A 25108-nucleotide genomic window follows, 5' to 3' on the forward strand; every position below is an offset into this window, starting at 1 on the left:
TTGAAAAAAATAATATGAAGGAGAACAACATTCTATAAGAAGTATAGGGGAGCTAAGCTCTCGTTTAAGAAGCATGTTTCAAAATGGTATATTCTGCTTAGGCTTAGAAGAAATTTTCCTTACTCCCCACTGCAAAGAATCTTCCATTGGGTACTTCAGGTATCTGGAATTGACTGATAAACATCAACAAAGCCATCATTTTTTTACTTTATTTAGGTTCTTGTACCATGGTTTTCATTATGATTTGTAAATATTCATGTCTCACACCACCTTTTATGCATAGGAGCACGATGTATTCTGAAATCATAAGGCTCAGTATCCAAATGCTGTTTTAATCAATATTTTTATTCGATTAAAAAAATTACACATTTTTACTTTTATTTCCAAGTTCATTCTCCCACATTAAAAAAAAAAAAGAGAAAACAAACTGTAACAATCTGAGTGTTTTAATTTAACATATTTTAGATGGCTGTAAGTTTTTGCATTTACTGCTGCTGAACAAGATTTATCTCACTTTTTTGCTATCACAAAAAATTAATGATTTTCAGTTATGAGATTGACTAGAGATGCAGCAATTGATAACTGCCTGAATGTAGAGTGAATATGTGAAAAGGAAGTATAGAAAATAAAGCTGGTTTTCTATAGGAGAGTATATATAATGTTAAACCAGGTGAGAAGCTTAGTGACAAAACATCTAGTTGCAGTATTTAGCAGAAAATAATCTGTGATGTTCTGAACGCTACTCAGTCTTAAAATGACTGATCATGAATAGAGGCTTTTATTTATTTATTTTTACTAATAACTGGAAATCCATTGCAAATTCCTCTATCTTACAAAACAGTTAAAAACACTTTGGTGGGTAGCTTGGCGTCGTGTTGATATAACCTCTGCTTGCCTGCAACACCTCAGAACTGTTTGTATGAAAAACCTTTGGATAGACTCCAATTGTTCTCCAGTTCAAATGGCATTACCCGGGAAAGCAATTCTAGCATGTGCTGAGCACCGTCAGTTCCTGTTAACTTCAGTTTAAGTGAAGGGGCACAGCCCTTCTGAGGAGATGCAAAGTAGCATCAGCGCAGATTCTTAAGATGAAATTCAATTCTTTGCAAAAGGTCTGCACAAAGCCTATGTATCATTTAAGTGCCACTTAACTCTTTAAAATGGAGCTTGAAGTGGATTTGAAGAATCTGATCGGCTTTTTGCTGCCTTGTCTGCAGAGGGCTGAATTTCACCCCTGGTGAATATACACAGTAAAAAGGCAACTATACTGCCTCAGGAAATACATTGTATTCCTTTGCTTTGACTAGTGTAACTCAGTTTCAATTACTTATAGAAATTCTTGGTATTATGCTGATAAAATTCTTGTACACTTTGCTCCCTATGTTATATATTTTGCTTCACTATAATACTCTGCTATAATGGGCAAACTGAAAAGTGAAAATGCAAAAATAGGCGTAACCCCACAGGCACGAATACGGGCTCCCTTTTGCAACTGGGGCTGCACGTGTTTAACAGAACAAGGTGTCTGTATAGGCTTCGATTTATGCCGCAGTGTGAGGGTGCCCGCCTGGCCTGCTCTTGGCAAACGGCCCGGAAATCAGGGCCTGCTAGGAGGGGGATGGAGAGCCTGTGCGTTCGTGGGGTTTTGAAACAAAGCGAGGGTCAGGCTGAAAAGCTGGATGAAACGATGGTGAAGGTCTGTACCGGGGCAGAGACCGCGGGGCGAAACGGGGTGGGCAGGCGGGCGGGTGCTGCCTGCTCCGCGCGGGCCGGGCAGCGGTGCCTCCCCCGGGGCGCCGCCCCCCGCGGGCAGGGACCCGCACCGGGGTGCGCCCGGCACCGCCGGGGCTGCCTCACCGCGGGGGCGGCGGGGGCGCCCCTGGGGCCGGAGCGACCGCGTCTGCCCAGGTGATGCGAGGGGGCACCCGCAGGCCGGGGAGGGGATGGGGAGGGCGGGCGCCTGTGCGTGTGAGAGGTGTTTGGGATTAGTTCTGAGGGGGCGTTTAGGAATTTCCGAGCATTTATGGACATCGCGTGTCTAGTACTATGGTTTACTTTTCTGTATCACTGGTATTGATCCTGCACTGCTGCTGGTTATGTGTCATTAATAAATTAATAAACCGTTTTGATACTGATTTGCTTTAAACTATGTGAGCTGAGTAGTTTTTCCCTACAAAAAGAAGTTGTTCTGATTCTCAAGGCCTAAATGTGTGAGCTAGTCTATACACTTAACACAGAAATGCTTTAGACTTTATGTTCTGTAGAATACTCTTGGTGTGTTCTAAATTTGTGTGGATATAGCCAATACCCAGAGCAAGGACTCCATATATTTGTGGTATTACTGATAGCTGCATTCTGAGATAGCAACCAAACAAACGCTAAGAGTAATTCACGGAGGAAAGAAATATTTTTTTTAAAGATTAGTTCAAATTATGTTTCCAGGAAAACCTCTCTCCTGAGATAGTAGAGGCAATCTAGTACATATTTTTGAGCTTAACTGACTATTCAGTCTTTCGGTGATCCTTCATATTGTTGAAACGTTGATAGAAATAGCCATTTCCATATGTGAATTGCAAAATATATGCATGCAAATGGGTGAGGTTTGGTGTTAACATTTTACTGAGCTTTTTCTGTAAAGCCTGCAGCCGGATGCATGCCCTCACTCAGGAAGGATGAGGCTGTTATCTGTTACATAGGAGATGTTAGCCTTGAAAACTGATACGATCCAGTTCTCAGTAGAGCAGTACCTATGGACCCCAAGCACAATCCAGATTTCTGTATATTATGTGCTATAAAAACTTAGTGGATTTGCTTCAAAAAATTGTAGTTATGAAAATTGTTTGGGAATCATTCCTCCAGCAATATATATATTGCCTAATGAACAGTGCAAATTCCTATATAGACGTTTGGGAGCAAAAGTGTTTTTTATAATGAAAATCTTAATATGAATTTCAGATTGAGCTTCCACTGAAAGAAATCAGTGTTCGTTATATTGCTAGAGCTTACCAATCATTGTACCCGGACTGAGGACACAAGTTGTTTCATGTCAAAATATTGGAAAGGATTTTATTAAAAGACTTTAAATTACAGTTCTATTTCTTGCCATGATCCAGTGGCATTGGGAATTGTATTCTTAAGTAGTTCCAGACAGAGGAAGTCAGGGGCGCAGGGAGAGGGAATCACATGTTCAGGTGAGCATAAAGAGCTGCAACTGCCAGTGGGTATAAATGCTGGCTTTTAAGCTCCTTGGACCCTTATCTTGCTAGGTATTTCTCCTGTAGTTCCCTTTTGGGCTCCTGATGTTGAAGATACACTGCGTGTATTGGTGTCACACATCAACATAGAGGAAGACGTGATCTGTGTCCCTGAATGTGGAACTTGTTCTGCCCTTGAATCCTAGGACAGTTATGTGTAAATTGAGGTGGTGAAGCTTTCTTATAGTCTAGCCCAGGATGGCTGACATGATCTCTGAAGGAACTGAGGACCATTTTCTGTGGACTGCGAACCTTACAGTCTGAGCAAAAGATGATAGGTTGTTTGGGGGGCCTTACCTTGTTTAGTATGAGTATATGGCACTGTGCAAGTGAGTGCATCTCTGTATATGTATTTTATAAAAAGTATCCCAAACTAACACTCCACACTACAATTTTGCCTACAGGGGGAGAGTGAAAGAATAACAAAATGCTAGATATTAGTCATATTGCTTAATGAGAAGGAACCACATTGCTATGAGAAGGAACCCAGATACTACAGAGATGAACTCAAAAGAAGTAGTAGTATAATCCAGAAAGAACTCTACAGGAATTAAAGCCCCTTTTCTCCCTGCCTTGAAGGAAAAATTCTCCCTACAGCTTCTCTGCATCCACTTTAATGCAGTCAGAGCTCTGTTGTTCCAAGACTACTTGCTGTGTGTGACCTTGAGGAAATTTTGCGGAACCAGCTTACCAGAGACATAAGCATTAAGAGGAGCCACAAAGTACACAACACACCACCTTTCAGACAGTTAGGGACCTTCCTGACTAGACTTCCTTTCCCTCGTAGTAATAGGGTATTTGTTCCAGTCTTTTCCCTCTGCTTATTGTCTCCTTCCCCATGATTTCCCAACCTTTACTTCATTCAACACCTGTCCTTCTTATGTTCCTAGTTCCTGCGCCAACTATGCCCCTACCGTTGCAAGTATCACAGAGGTACACAATTGCTGTCATTATGTTGACCCCTCTACCTATTTATTATAGCTTTTCTCTCTCCACTGTGTGTCTCATGTCTATTTACACTGTAAGCACTTAAGGATAAGGTGTGTCTGCTCAGGTTTATACAGAGTCTAACACAATGGATCCCAGTCGTAGGTCTCTTTTAGGCTACTGTAATGATTAGTTAGGATGGTAAGTCTTCAGTTGTTAGCCCCCCCAAAAAATATTTCCTTGATTGTAAGAAGTCAAGGGAATTAGAAAATTAGCTAACTTTTATGTTGTTTCAATTTACAACAGGCCTGTCTTTTGTTTTATTGTTGGTTTCTATTTTTATTATGAAATTTGTTGGCACAGCAGGTGTTGTAAATAATTTTGTAAATTGCCTAGGGCTGTCTGCATCATAACCTATGGCTGCATTATTCGAAGATGAAAATAGACAACTCAAATAAGAAAGTGTTTAGAGATAAGTGAAATGTGAATTCTCCTGCCAATTGTTTTTGTTTTTTTTTTTTTTTCTTTTCTGTTCCATAGCACGAATTATCAAAACAAAACAGTGGTGTGAAATGCTTCCATGTTTAGAAGGAGAAGGCTGTGATTTGCTAATCAATAAATCAGGCTGGACCTGTACACAACCAGGAGGACGGATAAAGACAACCACGGTAGGTCACTTCTCTGTTCTGTATTTCTTCAGTTTCTCATTCGCTTTAGTTTATTGAAAAACAAAGAGTGAGATTTCTAATTGTTTTTCGGCACAGATACGTAAAGTCTGTTGCCTTATAATTAAGCTATGTGCCCAAGTGCGCTTACTGAAATACACAGCAATATTATCAGACAGACAGGAAAAATGTGTAATTCCCAGTTACTAAGAGTGGAAATTATATCAAGGTTTTCTTAAAAGGCACCAGTGGTTTAACTAACATTTGCATTCAGCCTGAAGACAAGATCTTATTACTTCAATGTACAAGAATTTTCTTATGCTGAGGAAGTGTAGGGTATAAAACTGAACACATGGTCTAGCAGGGTGAAAAGAAAGCTTTCACTGGGAATTGGGGAGAAAATATTTTTGCTATTCCCACTGTACTGGAAAAGCAAGTTGCACAGATAGATCTTTAGTTTTCAGTGAGACAATCAGTGAGACCTATAGAAAACATAGTAAAAGATCCCTTCTTTCAGCTTCCTTTTGGTCCTGGTTTGTTGATAAAACCCTCAACTCTTTCATTTGGTGTCTTGGGGCATGTGCTTGTAGTGAAGCTGATATATATATATGACAGTAATAGTTTCTAGGGCCTGTAATATATCAAACAGATTTCTAGAAAATGTTCTCAAATGGCAATAATTCTTTGACTTCAAAAATGGAAAAAATCTGAAGAGGTGTAATAGAGCGATATTCTGATAGCTTACTAGGCCTCTTGAAATGATTCCCGCCCCCCCCCCAATCTTTTTTTAGATTTACATGGAGCTTGAGTGTAATTTAAATAAGTGCAATTTCAAGAATATTTAGTCTTAAAAGTACTTATCAGTGAGGACTAAATTAAGGCCCATCATCCTCTGCACAATTTTTCTGTCTGAGCAGGAGACAGACACCAGTACAAAACCTTTTATTGTTTTAGAATGACTATATTTTGGAAAATTAACATGTTTTTCACTTTTTAAAAAAGAATGAAGATTTGATAGTACTTTATGAGTTACCTACAAAACAAACTTTATGAATCGTGATCACTATTTTGATGCTCCTGTATTTACCAGACATAATATTCATTATGGACAGGGCTATAAAACTTAACACAGTCTCTGAGGTCTTTCTTACTTAAATATTGTTTGCCTTTAGATCTTTTGCATTCAAGTTATGTAAGAGTGACATTAAAAAAACAAAGGAAGGAAGGAAGTTTTTGCAAAATTAATGCCAACTTCCAAGGGCAAGGAGACCTACTACGGTAACTTTGTCATACTTGAAATATTATCTTAAATCTCGTTAATTCAGCGGTATTTTCTGTACCCGAGGTAAACAGAGAACCCATGTACTATGACACGTTGCCACTTGTCATTATGGTTCTTCATTTGATGTTTTATGCTTATGGCACGACTGAATAATGCAAAGTAAGCAGAGGATCTATCCTTCCGTATCTATATTTAATGAAGTGATTCAGATATCCTTTCAGATTAAACAGCAGAAGCCTGATTCTGAACTCTTACTTGTCTGTATAGCTCTTTAATACTATTGACATGAATGGAATGACTCATGATCTTGATTAACATAAATGAAATCATAATCATGCCCTATCAGTAAAATTAAGGCCATGGCAAGTGTAATATTATAAAACAGACTCTCTCCAAACAGGGACATCATTGTCTTTGGTGAGGAGAGATCCTGCCAGAGATCCAACTGTAGAACAGCTCTGAGCATAAGCCTTCATCTAACATCAAGCAGTCTTCAACAGTTGGTATCACACATGCAGACACACAACAAACACACAGTACTTTTCAGTCAAGCCAGACTAGCAACTCAGAATACTTAAAGAAGCTCTGAATCCAGAAGGGGAAAAAAGAAAAGGGAAAAAAAAAAAAAAAAAAAAAAAAAAGCCCAAGAAACCCAAATCTATAATACAGTATTACTAAAATATTAAAAAGAAAAAAAAAATGTTCATTTGTTCTTTAGCCACGTGGTTGAAGGGCAAGGGAAACTTTGGACAATGGAATAGGCTTGGGAACTATGTCTTAGGATGACTCTATGAAGTGCATGACTGTGATTAAAAGAAAAGAAATTTTCTAACAGAAACACCAAAAGACACTATTTACTGTAGCAGTACTCTTAGGTCAACAACTGCTGATGCAGTCAAGTAATTTGTGCTCCTAATCAACACTCCTGAGTTGCCAGGCCCATCATGGCCTCTAAGTGTAACGGGAAGGCTTTCTGGCTGGGAAGGGCCAGAAAAATGGCGACCAGGTAGTATAGGGAAATAAATGTCCAAACATACTGAATTATTATACACTAAATGTCTGTTATTAAGTAGAAATAATTCTTGACCACCTCTTTAGCGACAGCCAGATTAGGTCCTTAATTTGTTAACTATCAATTTTGTTAACACACATTTGCGCATCTAATATTTGGAGCCTTTCCTGCTAATACTTGGCAGTAGGTCTTGCATTATCGTAGTGGTGGTAGATCATATAGCAGAGATATTACTGTTTGGTAAATGCTGAGACAATAATTTGCTACTCATACTAAAGCCAGAACAGTATTGAACTCTGATGGACTGAGACCAGCTGTTGTGATACTACCAGCTTTCGCATTGATTCCAGGAGGTTGTGTAGTGTAACTTCTTAAGTACTGGGTGTAGAAATAGCACATGAAAAGGTAGAACTAGTGGAGATCTTACATCAGACATGAGTTCCTTCTCACATGAGAATATAGTTTAGGACTCACAGTTAAATATGTTTCCACCAAAAAAAGGAAGAAATAGGATTTGTTTTCTGTAGATGAGTTTAACATTTAGTATTTCTTCTATGAAAATACCAAGCAAAGAGCAAATGAAAATACCCATTGCTCCAAAGCAAAAGTGCAATTTCTATAAACTGTTTGGAAAGTGCTGCTGCTACTTTATGCTTTGTGTCAAAACTGTTTAGACTTTCTATACAGAGCCAGATTTTTTCACTGCCTGGCATTTTTTGTGATCACCTCTGGAAATAATGCAACCAAATCAGAATTCTCTCCTCACATGGTTAGCAGTGTTTTATATCCATTTTGTGCTCACTTTGCACAGCTATAAATGACTACAGAAGGTGCAAGGCAAAGGAAAATCAGACTCAAAGTACACTCTAAATGGATCTGGATGTCACTTCTGCCCTGTCATCCTTTCTACAAGGTGTGAATGAACCAAAGATTTTTCATCTGCTAAAAGGCTTTTAGAATTGAGGATTGACCGGGCTAACTGCCAATCTATGTATTAAGCAGCTGACTGTCAATACAAGGAAACAATATGGCAACTTGTAAAAGAAGATAGCAAGAGAATACTACACAATTGTTAGCACTTTCAACATACTAAGTACTTTCCTATAACAAATGTCCTTACAGTCACTTTAAAATCACCTGCCTTAAAAATTTCTTCTCCTTTTGCTATTCTCATTACTCTTTCAATTCTTCAAAAAAAAAAATGAAGCTATATGATTTTTTTAAAATAGTATGTAGTTTCAATAGTGCCAGAAGATATGCCTTTTTTTTTTAAGATATTGCTGAAGGACCAGTCCATTTTATATTTTAAATATAAAACTTTCCAGCGAATAAATGAGAAGGTAGACAAAGTATTGGATTTACAGGGGAGATTAATTTTAGCACCAAAGTGTATATATGTTGTCAATGATCCATCACTACCTAATTGTTACTTAATTAATTCCTTCTTCTACATGATGTGATTTCAATGCATGGAGCTTAACAGAACATTCATGCGCCAGTTCCTCGGTAGCTAACCTTTTAAAACCTTTGTGATTTTACTGCTAAATTAGCTGAAGTGGGAAATTAAGGAGTATGAAGAAGCTAAAAGAGAGCTCACAGTGGATAAAAGGTGTAATTACTCTGCCATGGAGCTCAGTGCTTAGCTAGTAAAATTTACTAAGGATCTAGCTTCACCAAGGGATGTGACTTTCTTAATAGAGTTTACTTACACATAGAGCAACTTAGCATTCCTCACCATTAATATAAATGACATGCTGGCTGGGTTGGAAAGGCAATTTGTTCCTTACCCTGAAAAATACAATAGCTGTTTGTATTGGCTGCAATTTAAATCAAGATTTTTCTGCAGAGCTTTATCATACACATCTGTATGATAAAGGTAACTCAGATAAAACATACTGGTTCACTTTTCATCACTTACTTACGAGCAATGTGTTCTCATTCATACTATTACATTCAAAGTAAAAAGAAATATATATATGTTACATATTTGTAACATACTTGAGAATTTACTTTTTTTTAGACTGAAGACCAGCTGGAAATGTCCTGAGGCCATGGTCTAGTGGTCTGAGCTTGGGACTGGGAGCCAGAAACTGCTGAGCTCTAATCCCGGCTCTGACAGTGACTCCCTCTGTGGCCTTGGGTAAGTCACTGAACCTCTCTGCCTCAGTTTCCCCAGCAGTAAAAATAAAATAACAATCCTTAGCTACCTACCGTAGTGAATTTGGGAGTCCTGAGTTAATATTTTAAGAGATTTAGAAATTCAGAATAACTTAAAAATAAAAATACTGTTATTTATAAATGTCATTGGTGATATTCATGTGGTTGTTAGATTTCCATATAACTCTGGCATTCCTGTACTTAGCTTCACCTACATTTCAGCTCTGAGTGTTTCTAAATGTGCATTTCACATCTCCACAGGTCAGCTGATTTTATTTGGTTAAGCTGGTTTTGGAAGTTTTTTTGACACAATACCCACCAAAATAAGCTTTGAGGCAGCACCAGATTAGAGCAGTGGAATGATGCAGGCATGCATGCCATGCCAAATTAGGTTTCCCTCTGGAAGTGGTCAACTTATGAAACATACATTAAATCTAAAATTCCTTCACTGTCCTAACTGTAACAGGAACGCTACATACAGACCAAGATTACAGAGGATATTTTTCAGGAGGCTGATGTATCCCCTCATCCCAATCCAAAGGATAGCTTTTAGAAACAAGCAGGAAGTTAGGATCCTGAATTTTCCGTCATTCAAAGCCAAGATTGTTGGGGAATCAGAATCTTGGGCTATATTTAAGCTATGGGACCAGGAGTACATCCTTGATTCAAAGTCCATATGCATGCACAGTTGTGAGTCCTAATGTCTTCTCTGTCTTGTCTTTTTCTGTGTGGCCCTCTTCATGATGGCATGCCTGCCACTGCCTTCTGAGAGATCTCAGCAGCAACAGAAGGGGCCCTCACAAATACACTTATGTGGTGAAATAGATCGTTAACTCAGCCTGATTCTCTTGCAGATCGTCCTCAGCCATGCTCACTCTGAATTTCTTGCTGGATTTCTAGAAATCTGGTTTAAGAAAATCACTTATCCTATTGTCACTAAGAACCATCCATATTCTTAGGTCCTGCTGTCAGCCGGTTAGAGCTTCATGAGCTCTGAGACCATTGCTTCGTCAAGCATTATGCATCACAATGTCCTCTAAAACTAGAGGTCAGATCTCAGTAGGATGGTCCTGAAATTGCTGTTTGAATAAAGTTTTCTGAGATCACTACCACATAATTGGAAGCTAGCCTGAAATACCTTTTATATGTCAAAACGTTTATATGTTGTACCTTTTATATTTATATACCAAGTTGAGAAAGGGTAGACCATGAACACACTCTGCAGAATATCTTTTACAGATATTGTTAAGATGAAAAAGTCATGGTATTTGGATGTGTGACTCTACATATGAACTACGAAAACTAGGTTGCTTATCATTATAATTAATATATCATTCTAATGTAACTGCATATCTACAAGGATCAGCCCTAGTCATGGTCCTAGTGTTTTAACCGAGCCTTCTAATATTTTTTTATTAATTTGATATTCTTCCCAGTAGTACTAGCATTAACTATGAGAGAAAATACCAATTCTTGACATGTCATAGCCATGTGCTTCAGTGTACACTCTATAGATTTGTACCCCAAGACCTAGATTCAACCTGTTGTTTATTTCCATGGCTTTCAAGAGATTTTTATACTCTGAACAGTTTCCATTGTTCTAATTGTTTACAAAAGGTTTCATAATATACAAATGGGTCATCATTGCAGTACTGAGACTAGATTCCTTTCTGTTGATTTCCAAGCAAGTTAGCATGTGAGTTGAATGTCTCAAGTCTCAAAGAGGTTAAAAGTCATGTTTCTAATTCTTGTGTTAGAAAAGGATAGTAGCTCAAGACAAGCTTACAAGTAGAGTGGTGGGATGGTCTTCGTGGCCGCATGTCTTAATTCCTTCATGCACTGAGGAAACTAAATAGAAATAAAATCCTCATGAAGCTGAAGAACCAAAATAGAGTTGGGCCATGCTATTGCTTCGTAATATACAGGTTGTCTTGCATATTAGTACTGCTTCAACTAGTACAGTCTTTTCAAAGCTGTGCACTCATTTATGGTATCAATGTACGGAAACCCACCCATTCTGCTCTCCATCATCCTTATCAAAATACACTTCTTTGTGGCAAATAACTGTTCTTCAAGCCCTAAATCCAAAATGCTAGCAAAAGTTTTGCAATTTTTGTAGACTTCATGTTGAAAGGAGCTGGCAGAACTTGAAGAACCACCTTAAAGAGATTAGGTGCCTTCCTCTGTCCTCAATGCTGAATACTGGTTCTACTGATGTTCAGTGATTCACGTTGCCTGAAAAGAGACCACAGTTTACTCCAAGAATAACTTGAGTAAAATGTCTAAGTTGAAATCATAATTTGTTAACATCTCAAATAATTCCATGGAAGAAAATAGGGAAACATAGGTTTTGTTCTTCTCTTTCAGAACGTGTATTTTCAGATTTTAATGGGGAATTATAATAGCCTCATGTGGTCTGTGTGGTCTATTTTAAAGATATTGTAATTCCTGTACAAATAAATAAACTCAATTTTCAGATAGATAAGATTTTTAGAGATATCTTTTCTTTCAGAATTCCTTTTTCTTAACTCATATTCATACTGGGAGGTTGCTTCTAGCATTCAGTCCCGTCTTACTATGCTAACTTAGGGACAGGGCAGATTTAGATTCAGTGAGGTAAAACTGGCTTACTGATTAATGCTTAGGAATTTTTTTTTTTTTTGTGATATAGGTTAATCTGTATTTAAAACCAGATAGTTCACTGTAAAATGAGCTACATTCTACTCCATTTGAGGTCTGAACTGTCACTTTGAATAAGCAAACAAAAGCAGATTCTACCCCAGGCAATAATAATAAGTTTCCAATCATCTGTTTCATGGGTTTCTGGAATAAATTTTGTTTTCAGTAAGAAAAAAACCAAAAACTGCATGGGTTGTTTTTATTTTTTCTATACTTTGAAACCAAAATTCTGAAATGTATATAAAATCACATCTATAACTTGGGGGGTTCATTGACTACTATCTAATAGTGTGAACCCACCCAATAAATTGTGGACATCTAAAAATGTTCAAGTGTATTCAAAACTTTAAAAGCTGCATTTTAAGGAATACCTAAATTTTTAAGTTGGTCCTGACAAAAAGAAATACTTTAATTTGAAATTCTTTCCAAATTCCTTAATTTTGCAGTACATCAGTAAAAAATACATTTTTATATGGGGGTAAGATTCTCATCAATCTCCTCAAAATGAAAAAAAGTTTTAAAAATGGAAGGCCCAGAGCATAGACAATTGAGATCTGTCATGGATGATTCAGGTCTCTGCATGGGAAAATTGCAGAGGCCATCAAAGAGTGGATGAGGAGAGGCTGATACTAGATTTTGTTACTGTTGTTTAGCACCTTAGTCACCATTTACATTTAGGTAGGCCTTTCCAAATACTGAAATAGCATTGTAACTGGTCTAAGAAATTAACATGTTAAGAATTAGTACATTGATAATCTGAAATAGACAAAAAGGGAACAAGAGTTAAACCACATCATATTAGTAATGGTAATATCGGGTCTTTTTGTGTTTTGACAATTCTTAGCATAACAGATAAACATTCTAAATGGGATTTTAGTTTCCTCAATTTATGATTTTAGTGCATTCAGATACTTAAGGGTATTGAAGACATCTTGCATAGGGTGAGCATAAATGACATAGAACCTATAGATCAGTGCCGTTGTGGGGTGGCAGCTGGAAGCCGTGCAGGAGATGCTAGTTCACTAGCTGCCTGTGTTAAGCAACTAAATCTCATTCCTCATCTGCTAAACTAGACAATTTGATACAGTGCTGCCCAGTCCTATCTATGCTTCATAATAGATTGACATTGTCTGAAGGTTCTGATTTCTTGCATGAATATGAGAAAATCAATTTTCATTTAATAAGTGATTGCAAAGAGAGACTATCTGAGAAACCCTGAAGATTACTTGTGCAATTTCTTGATTCACTATAAGTAGTACAACACACTGTTTGTAAGAAGTGATTCAATAGATGCTATATGCCATGTAGTTGAACTGAAGGGGACTACAGGATACATTGTACATGTGGAAGAAAAAATAGATTTGATGATGCAAACGAGGAAGAAAGCTGGAGAAGACAACACAGAACTTGAGTATATAGTGTAAATCATGTTTTTTGTGGGCATGTAATGGAAAATTATGAAGGTTGGAAACTGGTATGTCACATCAATATCAAGAATTTAAAATGATGCTAAAATTATTACACACGCGTTTCGCACAGTGAGAATGTTCATGGTGCAAGTGTTAGAAGATGAAGCTGTTGCACATGTATATCCATTTTGATCATTTCTTTTTAAAGAATACTCCCAAAGATTTCTGTTAAATCATGCAAAGCAAGCTAAAATTCTTGGACTGAACAAAACAAGCAGTGAATAAAGTAAGTGAAATAGTACAGGATTTTTATAATCCATTTGACACATTATTTCTTAAAATCATACTTGAAAATTAATTCAGAAAGGCCTGTCACATTGAAAACTGCCATTTCAACAAGGTACTGATGGAAGACCTGTGAACAGTGCATAATAGCAGTTAACAGGAGTGTATTGATCTAGGTCAAGGTGGCCCAGGAAGTGACAGATTTGTGAAAGGTCTAATGTTATTTTATTAAGAATGGTTTCAAAAACATAAAAGATGTTAAGCTCTTAAGTGTTATTGAAAATCTGTGGAAGGCAGGCACATAACAGACATTTCTGTTTTCCGATATTCCCCTGCTATATTTTCATTATGCGTCTGGAGTAAAGTTCCGATACTTCATAGCATTATGTCTGCACACAAGTTTCTCTACCTTGGGAGCGTACCTAAAGGATAAGGCTGCCTGTTTTTCGATCTAGTTAACTCCTGCCTGTGAGACTTTGTTCTCACCTACTTCTCCTGTTCACTTGCATATGAGCATGCTAGGGTATGTAGAAAGACAATTCAGTTTACAGAGTCGTGGTAAAGTGGTAGCCCAAAGATTGGGCTATTCCTGCATTTCATTAGAGATTAGCAGTCTTACGTGGCTGAGACAGGAGGTTGGAAGTGAACAAATCCAAATAAAACCAGGCAATAGTGGGACAGTAAAATCAAACAGCAAGATATAGAAGAATAGGATCTTTTCTTCCAACTGACAGTGCAGCTTCATGGTAGCCTAAACCAATCTAAATCCAGACTGCCCCCATCCCGTTCTCCCACCCCACTCTGGCTGTATATGTATTACCTCCGTTTTGGGCAGGCACTAAGTCCTTGTGAAAATGTCTGGGATGCCAAATAGGCATTACATTTTGCCAGGTTAGTTTTCAGCCACGTCAGCTTCTGATTACAGTACTGCAGATTAACCCAGAATAACCGAGATACAGAGCAGTTTAAATTATTCTAGGCCCAGTCTAACCTATGGGGTATGTCTGCCTTTATTATGTAGTTCCAGCGCCTGTTGGGCCACCAACAACTGCTGCTGGATACCTTAGTTTTTTCAGCTAACGTTGCTATTCTTCCCATGTGCACTTTCCAAAGAATTCTAAAAGTTTCCTCTGAGGTGCAGACAAAGCATATGAAATACACTGGTGTACCCTACGTGAAGGGGAGAAGATATTTGAAAGCCCATGTCCTAAACTGTGGAGGATGCTATACATTTCTGGGGTGGGACTTTTAAAAGTAGCCTCTCTACTCTCTAATACTATTCTCTGTTTACATTAAAGCATTTATAAGGACATACATCGCAATTCTAAATTTGTATGCTGTCCCTCTGTGATTCATGTGGTGACAGATTGATTTCTGGAGAAATATTTATTCCTACTGATGGATATTGGACACCTCTAGGTACAGTAAAGAAATCTGGATTTCACCTGAGACCGAAAGATATTCCCTTAAGCAAATAATTTTAGTGGTTGGAAAGGAAGCAGGATGTTGCTGTGGGAAAACTCTTTTGGAGGAACATTCCTGAGACCTAGCTGGACATGTGATAATACAGCCAAAAACAGCTTGAAAGGAGCCAGTTCTGACCAGTGAGTCATAAAAGTAAAAGCGGGGGGGGGGGAAGCATGGTGTCAGTGAAAATTAAGTATTTAATCTCTGTGAGTAGCTAAAAAGAAGTTGGCCGAGATCTGCAGGGCTTAAGTGTGTTGTAAATTTTGGAGGCCAAATGCAAATAATAATTAAGACCCTAAATCCTGTAATAGGGCCAAAGTTAGGAAGGTAATGCACTTAGGGGGGAAAGCATGAGGGCCTGGTATGGTGTTTGCTTTAGTACCTGAGATCCATATCAACCCAGCAGAGCTCACAGAAACAAGATAAGGACATTCGCAGAGTATCCACAGAGCATCTAGAGTAGGTTGCCACACTACTCCACAAATCACACGACCTGCCAGACTGGGGCGTATCCCAAGTGAGGATTCTTTGTAGTCCTTTTGGAAACTCTTGTGCAGAAAGCAATTCAAGACTGATGGGTCCAGGTGGCAAAAATAAGTAAAAAGGAACCTGAGTTTGTGGCCTAGTAAGAAGGGGACTTCTCTGAGCAAGAAGAAAGCACTGAGTACTGATCCTACTGCTGCTTTTTTTTTTTTTTTTTTAATTGAATATGTGTAAGACCTGAGAGATGTACTCTTCTTCCTTGGTCATGTTTTTGGATGCTGGATACAGAGCTGTACAGGTGACTTAGGCATGGTTTGAGCATTGGTAGCAGATTAGGAGTCCTCTGGGGACTCAGGCATATTTTAGGTGCTGCAACACTCATTTCAGATAGTGTTAGAGCTTATTCACCTTGCTTCTCAAACTAAGGCATTTCTGAATACCTCTGGAACTTCTCCTCAGGCATTTATGAAACTTCATGTCCTGTTCTGTCTGTCCCCAAAATTATTTTACTTCAATTTGCCTTGGGTGGAAGCTTGGCAACTAAAGTCTGACTAAGTTAAGACTTAAATGGAATTTAAAAGAAGGATACCCATAAAGATTGAAAGATAATGTAAAAATCCCTGGAGGAGCTAAAATGTAACTGATGATAGCTCCTGTGAAAATGTATGTAAAACACACTCTAATCCCACAGGAAAATCAAAGAACAACCAAACACATGTAGAATTGTCTGTGTAGAGTTACATAAAGCACAAAAATTTCTTGAACTGACTGAAATGGTGGCTAATAGGGGAGACAGAGATGAAGCCAGTAACAATCCATGACTAATTCAACATTGTAAAATCATAGAGAAAGAGGAAGCATATAAAGTGGCCGGCAGAGACAAAAGTATGGATAGAGAAAAATTTAAGAGAAAAAAAATTAGCAATTCAGCCTATTAGGCTGTAGAATAATTTCTCAGAGCTGGAAACTCCAACAATTGTTCAGTTCGAAGCTAGCTTGAACAACGATTTAGAAAGAGTACTGTGGGGATCAATCTTGTATTGGTAGGATATGAAATAGATTAACTGATTGGTCTTTACCAGCTCTAACATTCTGATTATTTTTTAACCATCTTTATAAAAGCCATAGTGGAATAACTCATAAACCATATGAGGGGAAGAGTGGTGATACTCTGAGATTGCTTTGAGTCATTAGACAGACTTAATTTTTCTCACAGAGATTAGTTGTCTGTTCAGCCAGACAGGCACTGTTCACAGAAACTTATTGAATTGTGCTGTGGAGTAATATTTCATCTTTTATGTGACTGACAGTATTGCATCAGGATGCATAGCCAGAATTAGGCCTTCAGTAGAAGAAGTCTATGATCACAGGAAGTTTGGACTTAGCAGTAAAAAATGCGCAGAGTCCAGTCTTTAAATAGAAAGTTGAGGGTGTCTCCACTAAATTGCAGGAAACAGAATACACACAGATGTGGGAGATGTTCCCTTAAGGCAGAATGAACTCACTTTCTATATCCTTGAAATCATTAACAATAATAAAATGACCATAAAACCATAAAATGATTACTTTGAAATAAAGAGAGAATCAGTAAATCTCCACATAGGCCAATATCCCTGAGGGTTGCTTCTTCTTCTTGTTCTTTTCCTTTTTCCTCCTACCTCTTTTCCTTTTTCTCCATGAAGTCCTCAGAATCTCTTTTGAGAGGTTTTTTTTTTTCCCTTACAGAACAATTATTATAATTGTTCCAGCCACAAAAGGGTTATACGTTTTGTGGTGTGGCAATGTCAAATATGTAAAAAGAAAAAAAAAAAGTTGTCAGGGTTATGGGAAGACTGATACTTAGTTCTTATAACAGTAGAGGTAACCTTCTGAATCCTTTTCCCCCTAAGTAGCCCTTAAAGGTGTTTCATCACCCATTTGAAAGACACTTTAGACTAGATGTGGTGAGGTTGAATGCTGGTGTTTATTATGCCTAATCACTGATATATTTTAATGAAGGATGGTATTTTGCAGACTTCTGAGGTAAATTCTTGTCTTCCATGTGAAGTGAGTCATACAACTGAAGGTGCATGTGGTTTAGGTGATGTCTTAAGGAATGGTACTACCTCAGGTATAGGGATTACTGTAGCTGAGAGGTGCACAGGGCTGCTTTGGGTGAAGTGGGTGTCAGTCTCTTCTCCCAAGTAACAAGCGATAGGATGAGAGGAAATGGCCTCAAATTGCACCAGGGAAGATTTAGATTGGATATTAGGAAAAATTTCTTCACTGAAAGGGTTGTCAAGCATTGGAACAGGCTGCCCAGGGAAGTGGTTGAGTCACCATCCCTGGAGGTATTTAAAAGACGTGTAGATACGGTGCTTAAGGACATGGTTTAGTGGTGCACTTGGCAGTGCTAGGTTAATGGTTGGACTTGATGATCTTTTCCAACCTAAACAATTTCATGATTCTATGAAGAGGGAACATCCTCCTTCTGTAACATCCTGTAGATGTTTGACACACAACTCTAGCATGGGAAGGATCAGGTACAAGCCAATTATATGAGTTTTTCATTTTTTCTGTGAGACCTGGGGCTTGGACTAGGACATCAATTATATGATGAGATTTCTTTCTGCGGAATGCGAATTTTGAATTGAAATCATAACTAGACACAGCCTAAGTGTCTGAGCCAAGGACATGAGCAAATGTGCCCAGCTTTACTATCCAGCCAGAGGAGTAGGTGCCTATCTAGATCTCCACCAGGACATTGAATTTTCTGTCCCCAGTGGCTATGTAGACAGGCTAGGTATCTCCAGAAGACAATTAAATCTCTTCAGGCTGTTCTTTATCCAATGTCAATATAAAAATGCATATATGTTTCATGGAGAGAGGTCTGTATCCGCTGTTCTGCTCCCTGAGGAGCATCAACTACTGGGCTTGGACAGACTATCCTGTCTGTTCTCCATGGGACTTCAAGATTTACTGCACAGTGGTTTAGCTTTTGGAAGAGGAGTGAACAATAGTCTGATTTGAGATATTTGCTGGGTGATCATGGCAATTGCCTGGAATGCAGGAACTGGGGATTCAATCCCCTTGGCGATAAATAGACCTAGATGCATCCTAGATGAATGGTCTAACTGTTAGACTGATAGGCAAAAGATGTATGGCCCTGCTGTCATCATCCTTGGTTGAGGTACAGCCATGTCTTTCCTAACTCCTCCTGGTGGTTTAGCCACACTTCATATTCTTGTCTGCCTAAATCTGAAGGATAGCAGAGGGGCCTTAGTTTAGAAAAACAGATGTCTCTAATTACAATATGAATGCTTTGTCAAATGGCTGTGTTTCATCAATAATCTCTTTGTCCTTCTTAATAACTGATAAAAAATATAAGACCACTGGCAGATGTTTAAAATTGTATTAGTAAGTCAAGCCAAGAGTACTTTGGTAGCATACTATGCACCTGTTCTGCTCCAGGGAGTGTGAAAATGTCTCCACCTGCATCACTGAAATAGTCACACAGTTCTGATGGGTTATTATCTGAGTATTATGAGATCAATATATATACTTAGTAATGCAGAAATCCACTCCCATTCCATCCCCTAGAAGTAATATTTTATTTTTCATTTAAGAAAATCAAAAGAAAACTGGGCCAAAACATTCTCTTACCATATGTTTTGTGTCAAGCTTTTATTTGTTTTTGATTCAACATATAAAATCAAACGCTAACTCTAATAAAAGAATAGATATGTTGTCTCTTTAATGGTGCACTTGAAGGAAATAAAGGGAACTAACAAAATCACATTTTCTGTGTTATAGACATTTTAATGAAAGCTAGAAATGCAGGGTTTTATAATGCATATATATTTTAAATGTGTCAAATTAATGAACTTTAAAATGAAACAAAAAATTTTGGAGCATGTCCCAAAGTGTTGCAGAAGTTGCTGACAAGGCAGTCTGTATTTGAGTGTTATTCCTATTGGAAGATACAGTACTGAGTATATTTATCAGCTCTTAACAAAATCATTGACGTACAGGGAATTTGCATAGACGTAACACAATTTTGGAAAGGAAAACAAAAAATAGACACACACGAAACATCTGCCATAGAAATGTCTGTATTCATACAAAGAATTCTGCCATGAAACCAAGCATTGCATAAAAACTTGGCACCATAGCTTAGAAGAGGATTGTAGCTAGGTTGTAAAAAGTGAAATATCTACACAGCAGGGTTTATATGACTTTTCAAGGAAATCTTCATTACAGTGTTATAAAGCTTAACCGAAATCACATAATCTGAAAGAAAAACAAACAAACAAACAAAACAAAACCACACTTATTTGCAATTACTAGATGTAAAAAATAATTTTTTTAATATATGTTACATTACAAATTCAAGTGCGGTGTTTTAGTTGTAAGGTTGTCCTGTGAACTGTGAAGCAACAGTCTTTATTCCCTGCAATCCTGAATAGTTTTCCTTCACGTCACCCAATAATCCAAGATCCCCAGCCCTTCTCAGAACCTACAAATGCCTCTAGTTCTCTTCTGTGTCCCCTGCCTTCCCTCCCTACTATGTCTGTGATCCTTCCCTCCTACAAAATCCTGTTGATACCCTAGCTGTCATTTTTGGCCTGCTGGCAGTAAGAGCAGGCTTTTTGTGCTGACTGACCATCCAGCTGCAGTCCTTCCCACATTGGGAGCGTCAATAAACATTAATATGTCATTAGTAATTTTTTTACTCTGCCCTATTGCCAAACTTTCAAACATTCGGGGACATAGTGTTTTTGAGATCTCCATCAAATTTAGTTGAAAGTGGTCTGCAGACTCAAAAGTTAATAGCTTGAGAAGGGACTATTAAACCTCATGATCAGAAACCAGGTTAGGAGTGTTAAATAATAAAGTTAGTGTGTTATTGTTGATGTTTTCAGACTGATTTTTATTGATCGATTTTGTACGTATCACATGTTTTTAAAGTCTAAAGTTGTCACAGCTTTGCTGACAAAATGATGCACTGGAAAGATATAATGGGGCTCCCAAGAGTATTATCAATAAGTCCTTTTTTTTTTTCTTTTTTTTTTCTTTTTTTTTCATTTTTAATGAGGCCTTGGTCCTCACAAATCATGTACAGGTTGTGAAATTTTTGCTAGCGTCAACAAGACTGAAGACATACTGTAGTGTATTGACTAGAGCATCAGCTATGAATTCTTGGTACAAGTTCTAAGTTGTCAGCATGCTGCATTAATAAAATTACATTGAATTCTCTGTACATTAGTTCAAGAATAGCCCCCTAATTCCATATTCAGCAAGGAGAATGTTCCCAAATAAACCTTCTCATAAGACAAGATTTCCTTTTCAATGATAGTTTTGTACCTACTTACAAATGCAGAGGCAGACAATTATTATGTTAGGAATATAGGCCTTTGTCTGTAACCGCATACTTCCATGCATGAGGACATCTTCCTTAGACCTGAGAGGCTCAGGAGTTAGCCAGCCTCTTCTCCTCCACAGCTGGGTCTGGCCTACGCTGTGGTCCAGCTTTGGAAGGCTTGACCGTTACACCTGGCCAATGCTTCCAGGGCAGTCAGCAAGTGAAGCAGAAGTGATCATGGACTTCGCATGACTTTTTCTCAGCAGTGTGGGAGCAGTTTCCAAGCATGTCATACGTGAATGAGGCAATAATGTAGCAATTACTGAGAAATGTTTTCCCTTTGTTTTTTCCTTTTCCATGAGAGCAGGACTGAAACCCCATTCTCTTACCTTATTTGCTGATGGTGATGGTGTTTCCTCTGAGTCTTACTAGATATGGAAGAGCAAAATTTATTGGGCTTGGTTCAGTAATATTCTATTGACCAGCACTAAGTATGTATATTTCATCATATTGCACTGTTTTATACTAACTGTACTGTATAATGTAAGAAAAATTTAGGTTTTTCAGTGCTAGTATATAATGATAGCAGTAATTGAATTGCAGCAAGGGATTTGGTAAACTTTGATGTTCTTTTCATTTTATTACTTCTTTATGTTCTGGTTATGATTTCCAGGTGTTGTTTTTTTGTCTTTTTGGTTTTTTTTTTAATTCTTAGTATGTGTAAAAAAGGTCTGTTGTTGATGCATAATCAAACACTTTAGAAGATCTTTAACCTTTTCAGTAAATGAACAACATCCATAAAAATAAAACTGGGTTCTATAAAAGCCCATAAGAGAGAAATAATATTGCTCACAAGTTATTTGCAAGTGGGTTATTCTTAAATGGCCTAATATCAGTGCAGAAAGAAACTAATAGGTTATATTTCTTAATTCTCTGATACTATCTTTGTGTACTATGAATTCTGGAACAATCCCCTTTAAAAATGGTATTCCATTAGGAGCCAATAAAGAGAAAAAGATGAAAGAATAAGATAACTGCAGCAAAGATTATTAACCCCCTAAAATAGGGCTGATGTCTGTGTTTGTAGTGTTTATAGTATATGTTTCAGTAGAATATTTTGGTCCAACTGTGCCTCTTAGCTCCAGGAATCTTCACATAGCTCTTATGATATAATTGCCACCGTGAAATGATGTACTTTCCTGCACCTGACCCCTAGAGGGGACTCCATGGTGCAGGTGACAGGAGTAGGAACTGAACTGAGGGTTTGGAAAGGGGGAAAAAGTGTTAATACATTAATACGAAAAGTATTAATACAACGACATACATGCCAATGCCCTCTGAAAAGTTTTCTGGAAAAATCTTTGTGAAATATCTTAGATTGCCTTACTGCTGCCTTAAAGCAATGTAAACCCTGCAGTATCATCTGCCAACTTTCAGACAGGTTTCGGGTGAGATGGTTATTGGCCCCCGGACAGACATCTAGTGTTGCTTCAGTTAAGGTCTTGCTGTAGATCCCCCTTGCTGCTTTATGATGAACAGCATCTTAGACATTAGTAATCTGATTAACACTTTGGAGTCCCCTGAAGATAGCACAGCCCTGATAAGGGTTAATCAGAGAGTTTTCATCTACAGTGTGTGGCTAGTCACTTGGGTCGTTTGAATTAGGTGCTCACAAGGGCAGTGACTCAGTGACCCCAGTTTAAGGAGGTGCTGCTCTTCCAGTGCCTCCCCTGGAGCCTGAGCAAGCTGACTTACTTGACTTGGTTGCAGGAGCAGTTTGATCTTTCTAGAGGGAATGATTTGTCTTTTACAGCCCTGTGGAAACAATCCCTCTAAAATTAGGATGAACATGAAGAATGCAGAAAGCACAAGAAACGCATAACTGATATGAGAAGTCCAGCAGCTATAGTTCCTTTCATAAAGAAGGTATTTTTGCTACTTACTTTGCTCTGGTGAAGCTATCTTTCTCTTGCCTAGTGGTGGAGAGCGGCCTGCTGTTAGCAATGGAGATTTTACTGCTGTTAACATTTTTGGATGCTAAAAGTTCAAAGTAACGCATAATAAAGATAAAGTATCTATCATTACCATCATCTTAGTAAAAATGCTTGTTAAAATAGGGGGGAAGGATGTATCTTATATGTCATTGGTAATACTCTGGTAATAAAGGCAAATAAGCAAGAGTTTGAAGAGCCTAGGACTAGGTCTCACATTAATTTGTGTGAGGAATGATACCTTCACATTTCAATTAATTTTTGCATACATTTCATTTTTGTCCTTGGAAAAGTGGGCAATGTATCTGAAGCATGATTTGAAAACTTGTCTTCTAAAGAGAAAGCCCTGAGTTACGAAGGATAAGTAGTCAAAAAGAACTTATTTTTGGCCAGTAATAAGCTGGTTTTCAGACTGATCTGAGGATTAGATATTTATTTTGTAGGTAACCATAATGTAGAGTAATAGATCATCACCTGAGAAATGTGTAGGATAGGGTGTGGGATCCCATGTCTGGTAGAGTGTGGAATATACACATGGAATGGGGAGGAGATGGCTGGGACAGAGATGATGGCGGGGGGGGAGCATGCTGAGATGGTTTCAGCTGAGTGGAAGAGGAAGGTGGGCAAACAGAGAAATCGGTATCTGCTCAACACCCAGTCCAGTGGCTGCCACTGCAATGCTGACAGCTGCAGCGGCCCAGGGGAAAGTGGTTTAGTACAGAGTGTCTCTGGTGGTTTTGGTTTCAAAACTAATTTGCAAAGGTTAGGAGCTGAAGGTCTTAGCGATTTAGCTGCAGATTCCTGAATCTGAATGCTCATTTTTGGTACAGTGGCTTTGTTGTTTTTGGAAGCTTACAAATACATAACTTTTTGCATTCAGGTTTTCTGAAATACAAACAGGAATTTCCCTAGCTCTTTGTGAAGCAGAGGGATGCCTGGGGCAAAAGATGTGGACAAGGGGAAAAAGCAAAGAAGCAAAAAACCTTGTGGGTGATAGGTTGCTGCCACAGTAGGTCTATGTAAATAAAGAACTGCAAATTAAATTGTCAACAGTTATTTGTCTGTAGGACTTTGCAGAGCAGGATGGTTTTTAAAGACTTAACATTTTGTTGGACAAACCTCTACAGACCTGAAGTGGATCTGAATTGTCTGTTTTAAAAAACTTCAGATGGACATACTATAATTTCAAAACACAAATCTGTTACTATTAGCTAAGTTGTACACTCCACTCTCAGTAGGGGAAGACTACAGGCGGTTTTTCAGCCTGGATAAAGACTTCAGTATTTGATTTATTCATACAAATGGACATTGAGTAAAACAGTTTGACTGAAGCAAAAATCTGGCAGTTGCATATTAGGCTAGGCTTTCATTTTTAGGCTCTGAATGAGCTAAAATAGATGATACTTATTGCACCTTTGTGCAAGCACACTGTGAATATAATTGTAATATAATTGCATTTTAGACCAACAGTTGGCAACCTTCAGAATAAATGTAAGTTTTTGGCAGATTTTTATTATTTTGTTGTCAAGATTAAAAAAAAAAAATTCCCAGTTAAAAAAACAACAATGTGCATCTAAGTAAACCAGGATTTAGTATGGGTTACGGATAATCAACAGCAATGGTTTCAGAACCTTCTGAATGTCAATATGCATAAGTGTATGTTTTTCCTCAGCTTTAATATATTGGTTCTTGTTTAAATTTCCACTGTTCAGTTTCGGTGATGGAAATCAAGAAATGTGAAAAATGCCAAGGGAGGTGATTCTGTAGTCCAGGTTATTTATCTTGGAGCCTTCCAGAACAATGAATTACTGTCTGATGGAGGTAATTTCTTGTTCTAGGTCCTGGGCTAACAGATTACTTGAACTGCTCAGTATCATATTTCCATCTTCTCCCTTTTAATGTTCTATGCTAACATGCTGTAATGACACTCATTGGCTTCTTGTTAAATGTGAAATAGAAGAAATACACTGTTTTATTTATTGTACCAAATGAAGAAAAAAAAAGGCTGCTTTCATCTTCATGGTGTGAAAGATGTTGGGGGATTTTATATCACTGCAGATGTTAGCAGATTTATGCCATGTAAATTGGGTATGTTAATGATGTTCCGAAATGTTCTAATCAGTGTGTATTCTGTCATATTTTATTTATATTTGTTT

The 25108-nt window shown here is 37.9% G+C and overlaps 1 protein-coding gene across 2 annotated transcripts in view; it reads left to right on the forward strand.

Annotated features, from left to right (window-relative positions):
• TAFA5 (TAFA chemokine like family member 5) overlaps positions 1-25108 on the forward strand; it is a 323788-nt gene that overhangs the window by 234783 nt on the left and 63897 nt on the right. Inside the window, exon 3 of one of the 2 annotated variants that reach the window (XM_075146176.1) lies at positions 4722-4849. In XM_075146176.1, coding sequence (XP_075002277.1) covers positions 4722-4849 — 128 coding nt within the window. Of the gene's footprint in view, positions 1-4721; positions 7233-25108 lie in introns of those variants that run through there. The other variant, XM_075146167.1, reaches the window with a different exon arrangement.

The sequence above is a fragment of the Calonectris borealis genome, chromosome 1 (assembly GCF_964195595.1).
Source record: "Calonectris borealis chromosome 1, bCalBor7.hap1.2, whole genome shotgun sequence".
NCBI classification, from domain to species: Eukaryota; Metazoa; Chordata; class Aves; order Procellariiformes; family Procellariidae; genus Calonectris; species Calonectris borealis.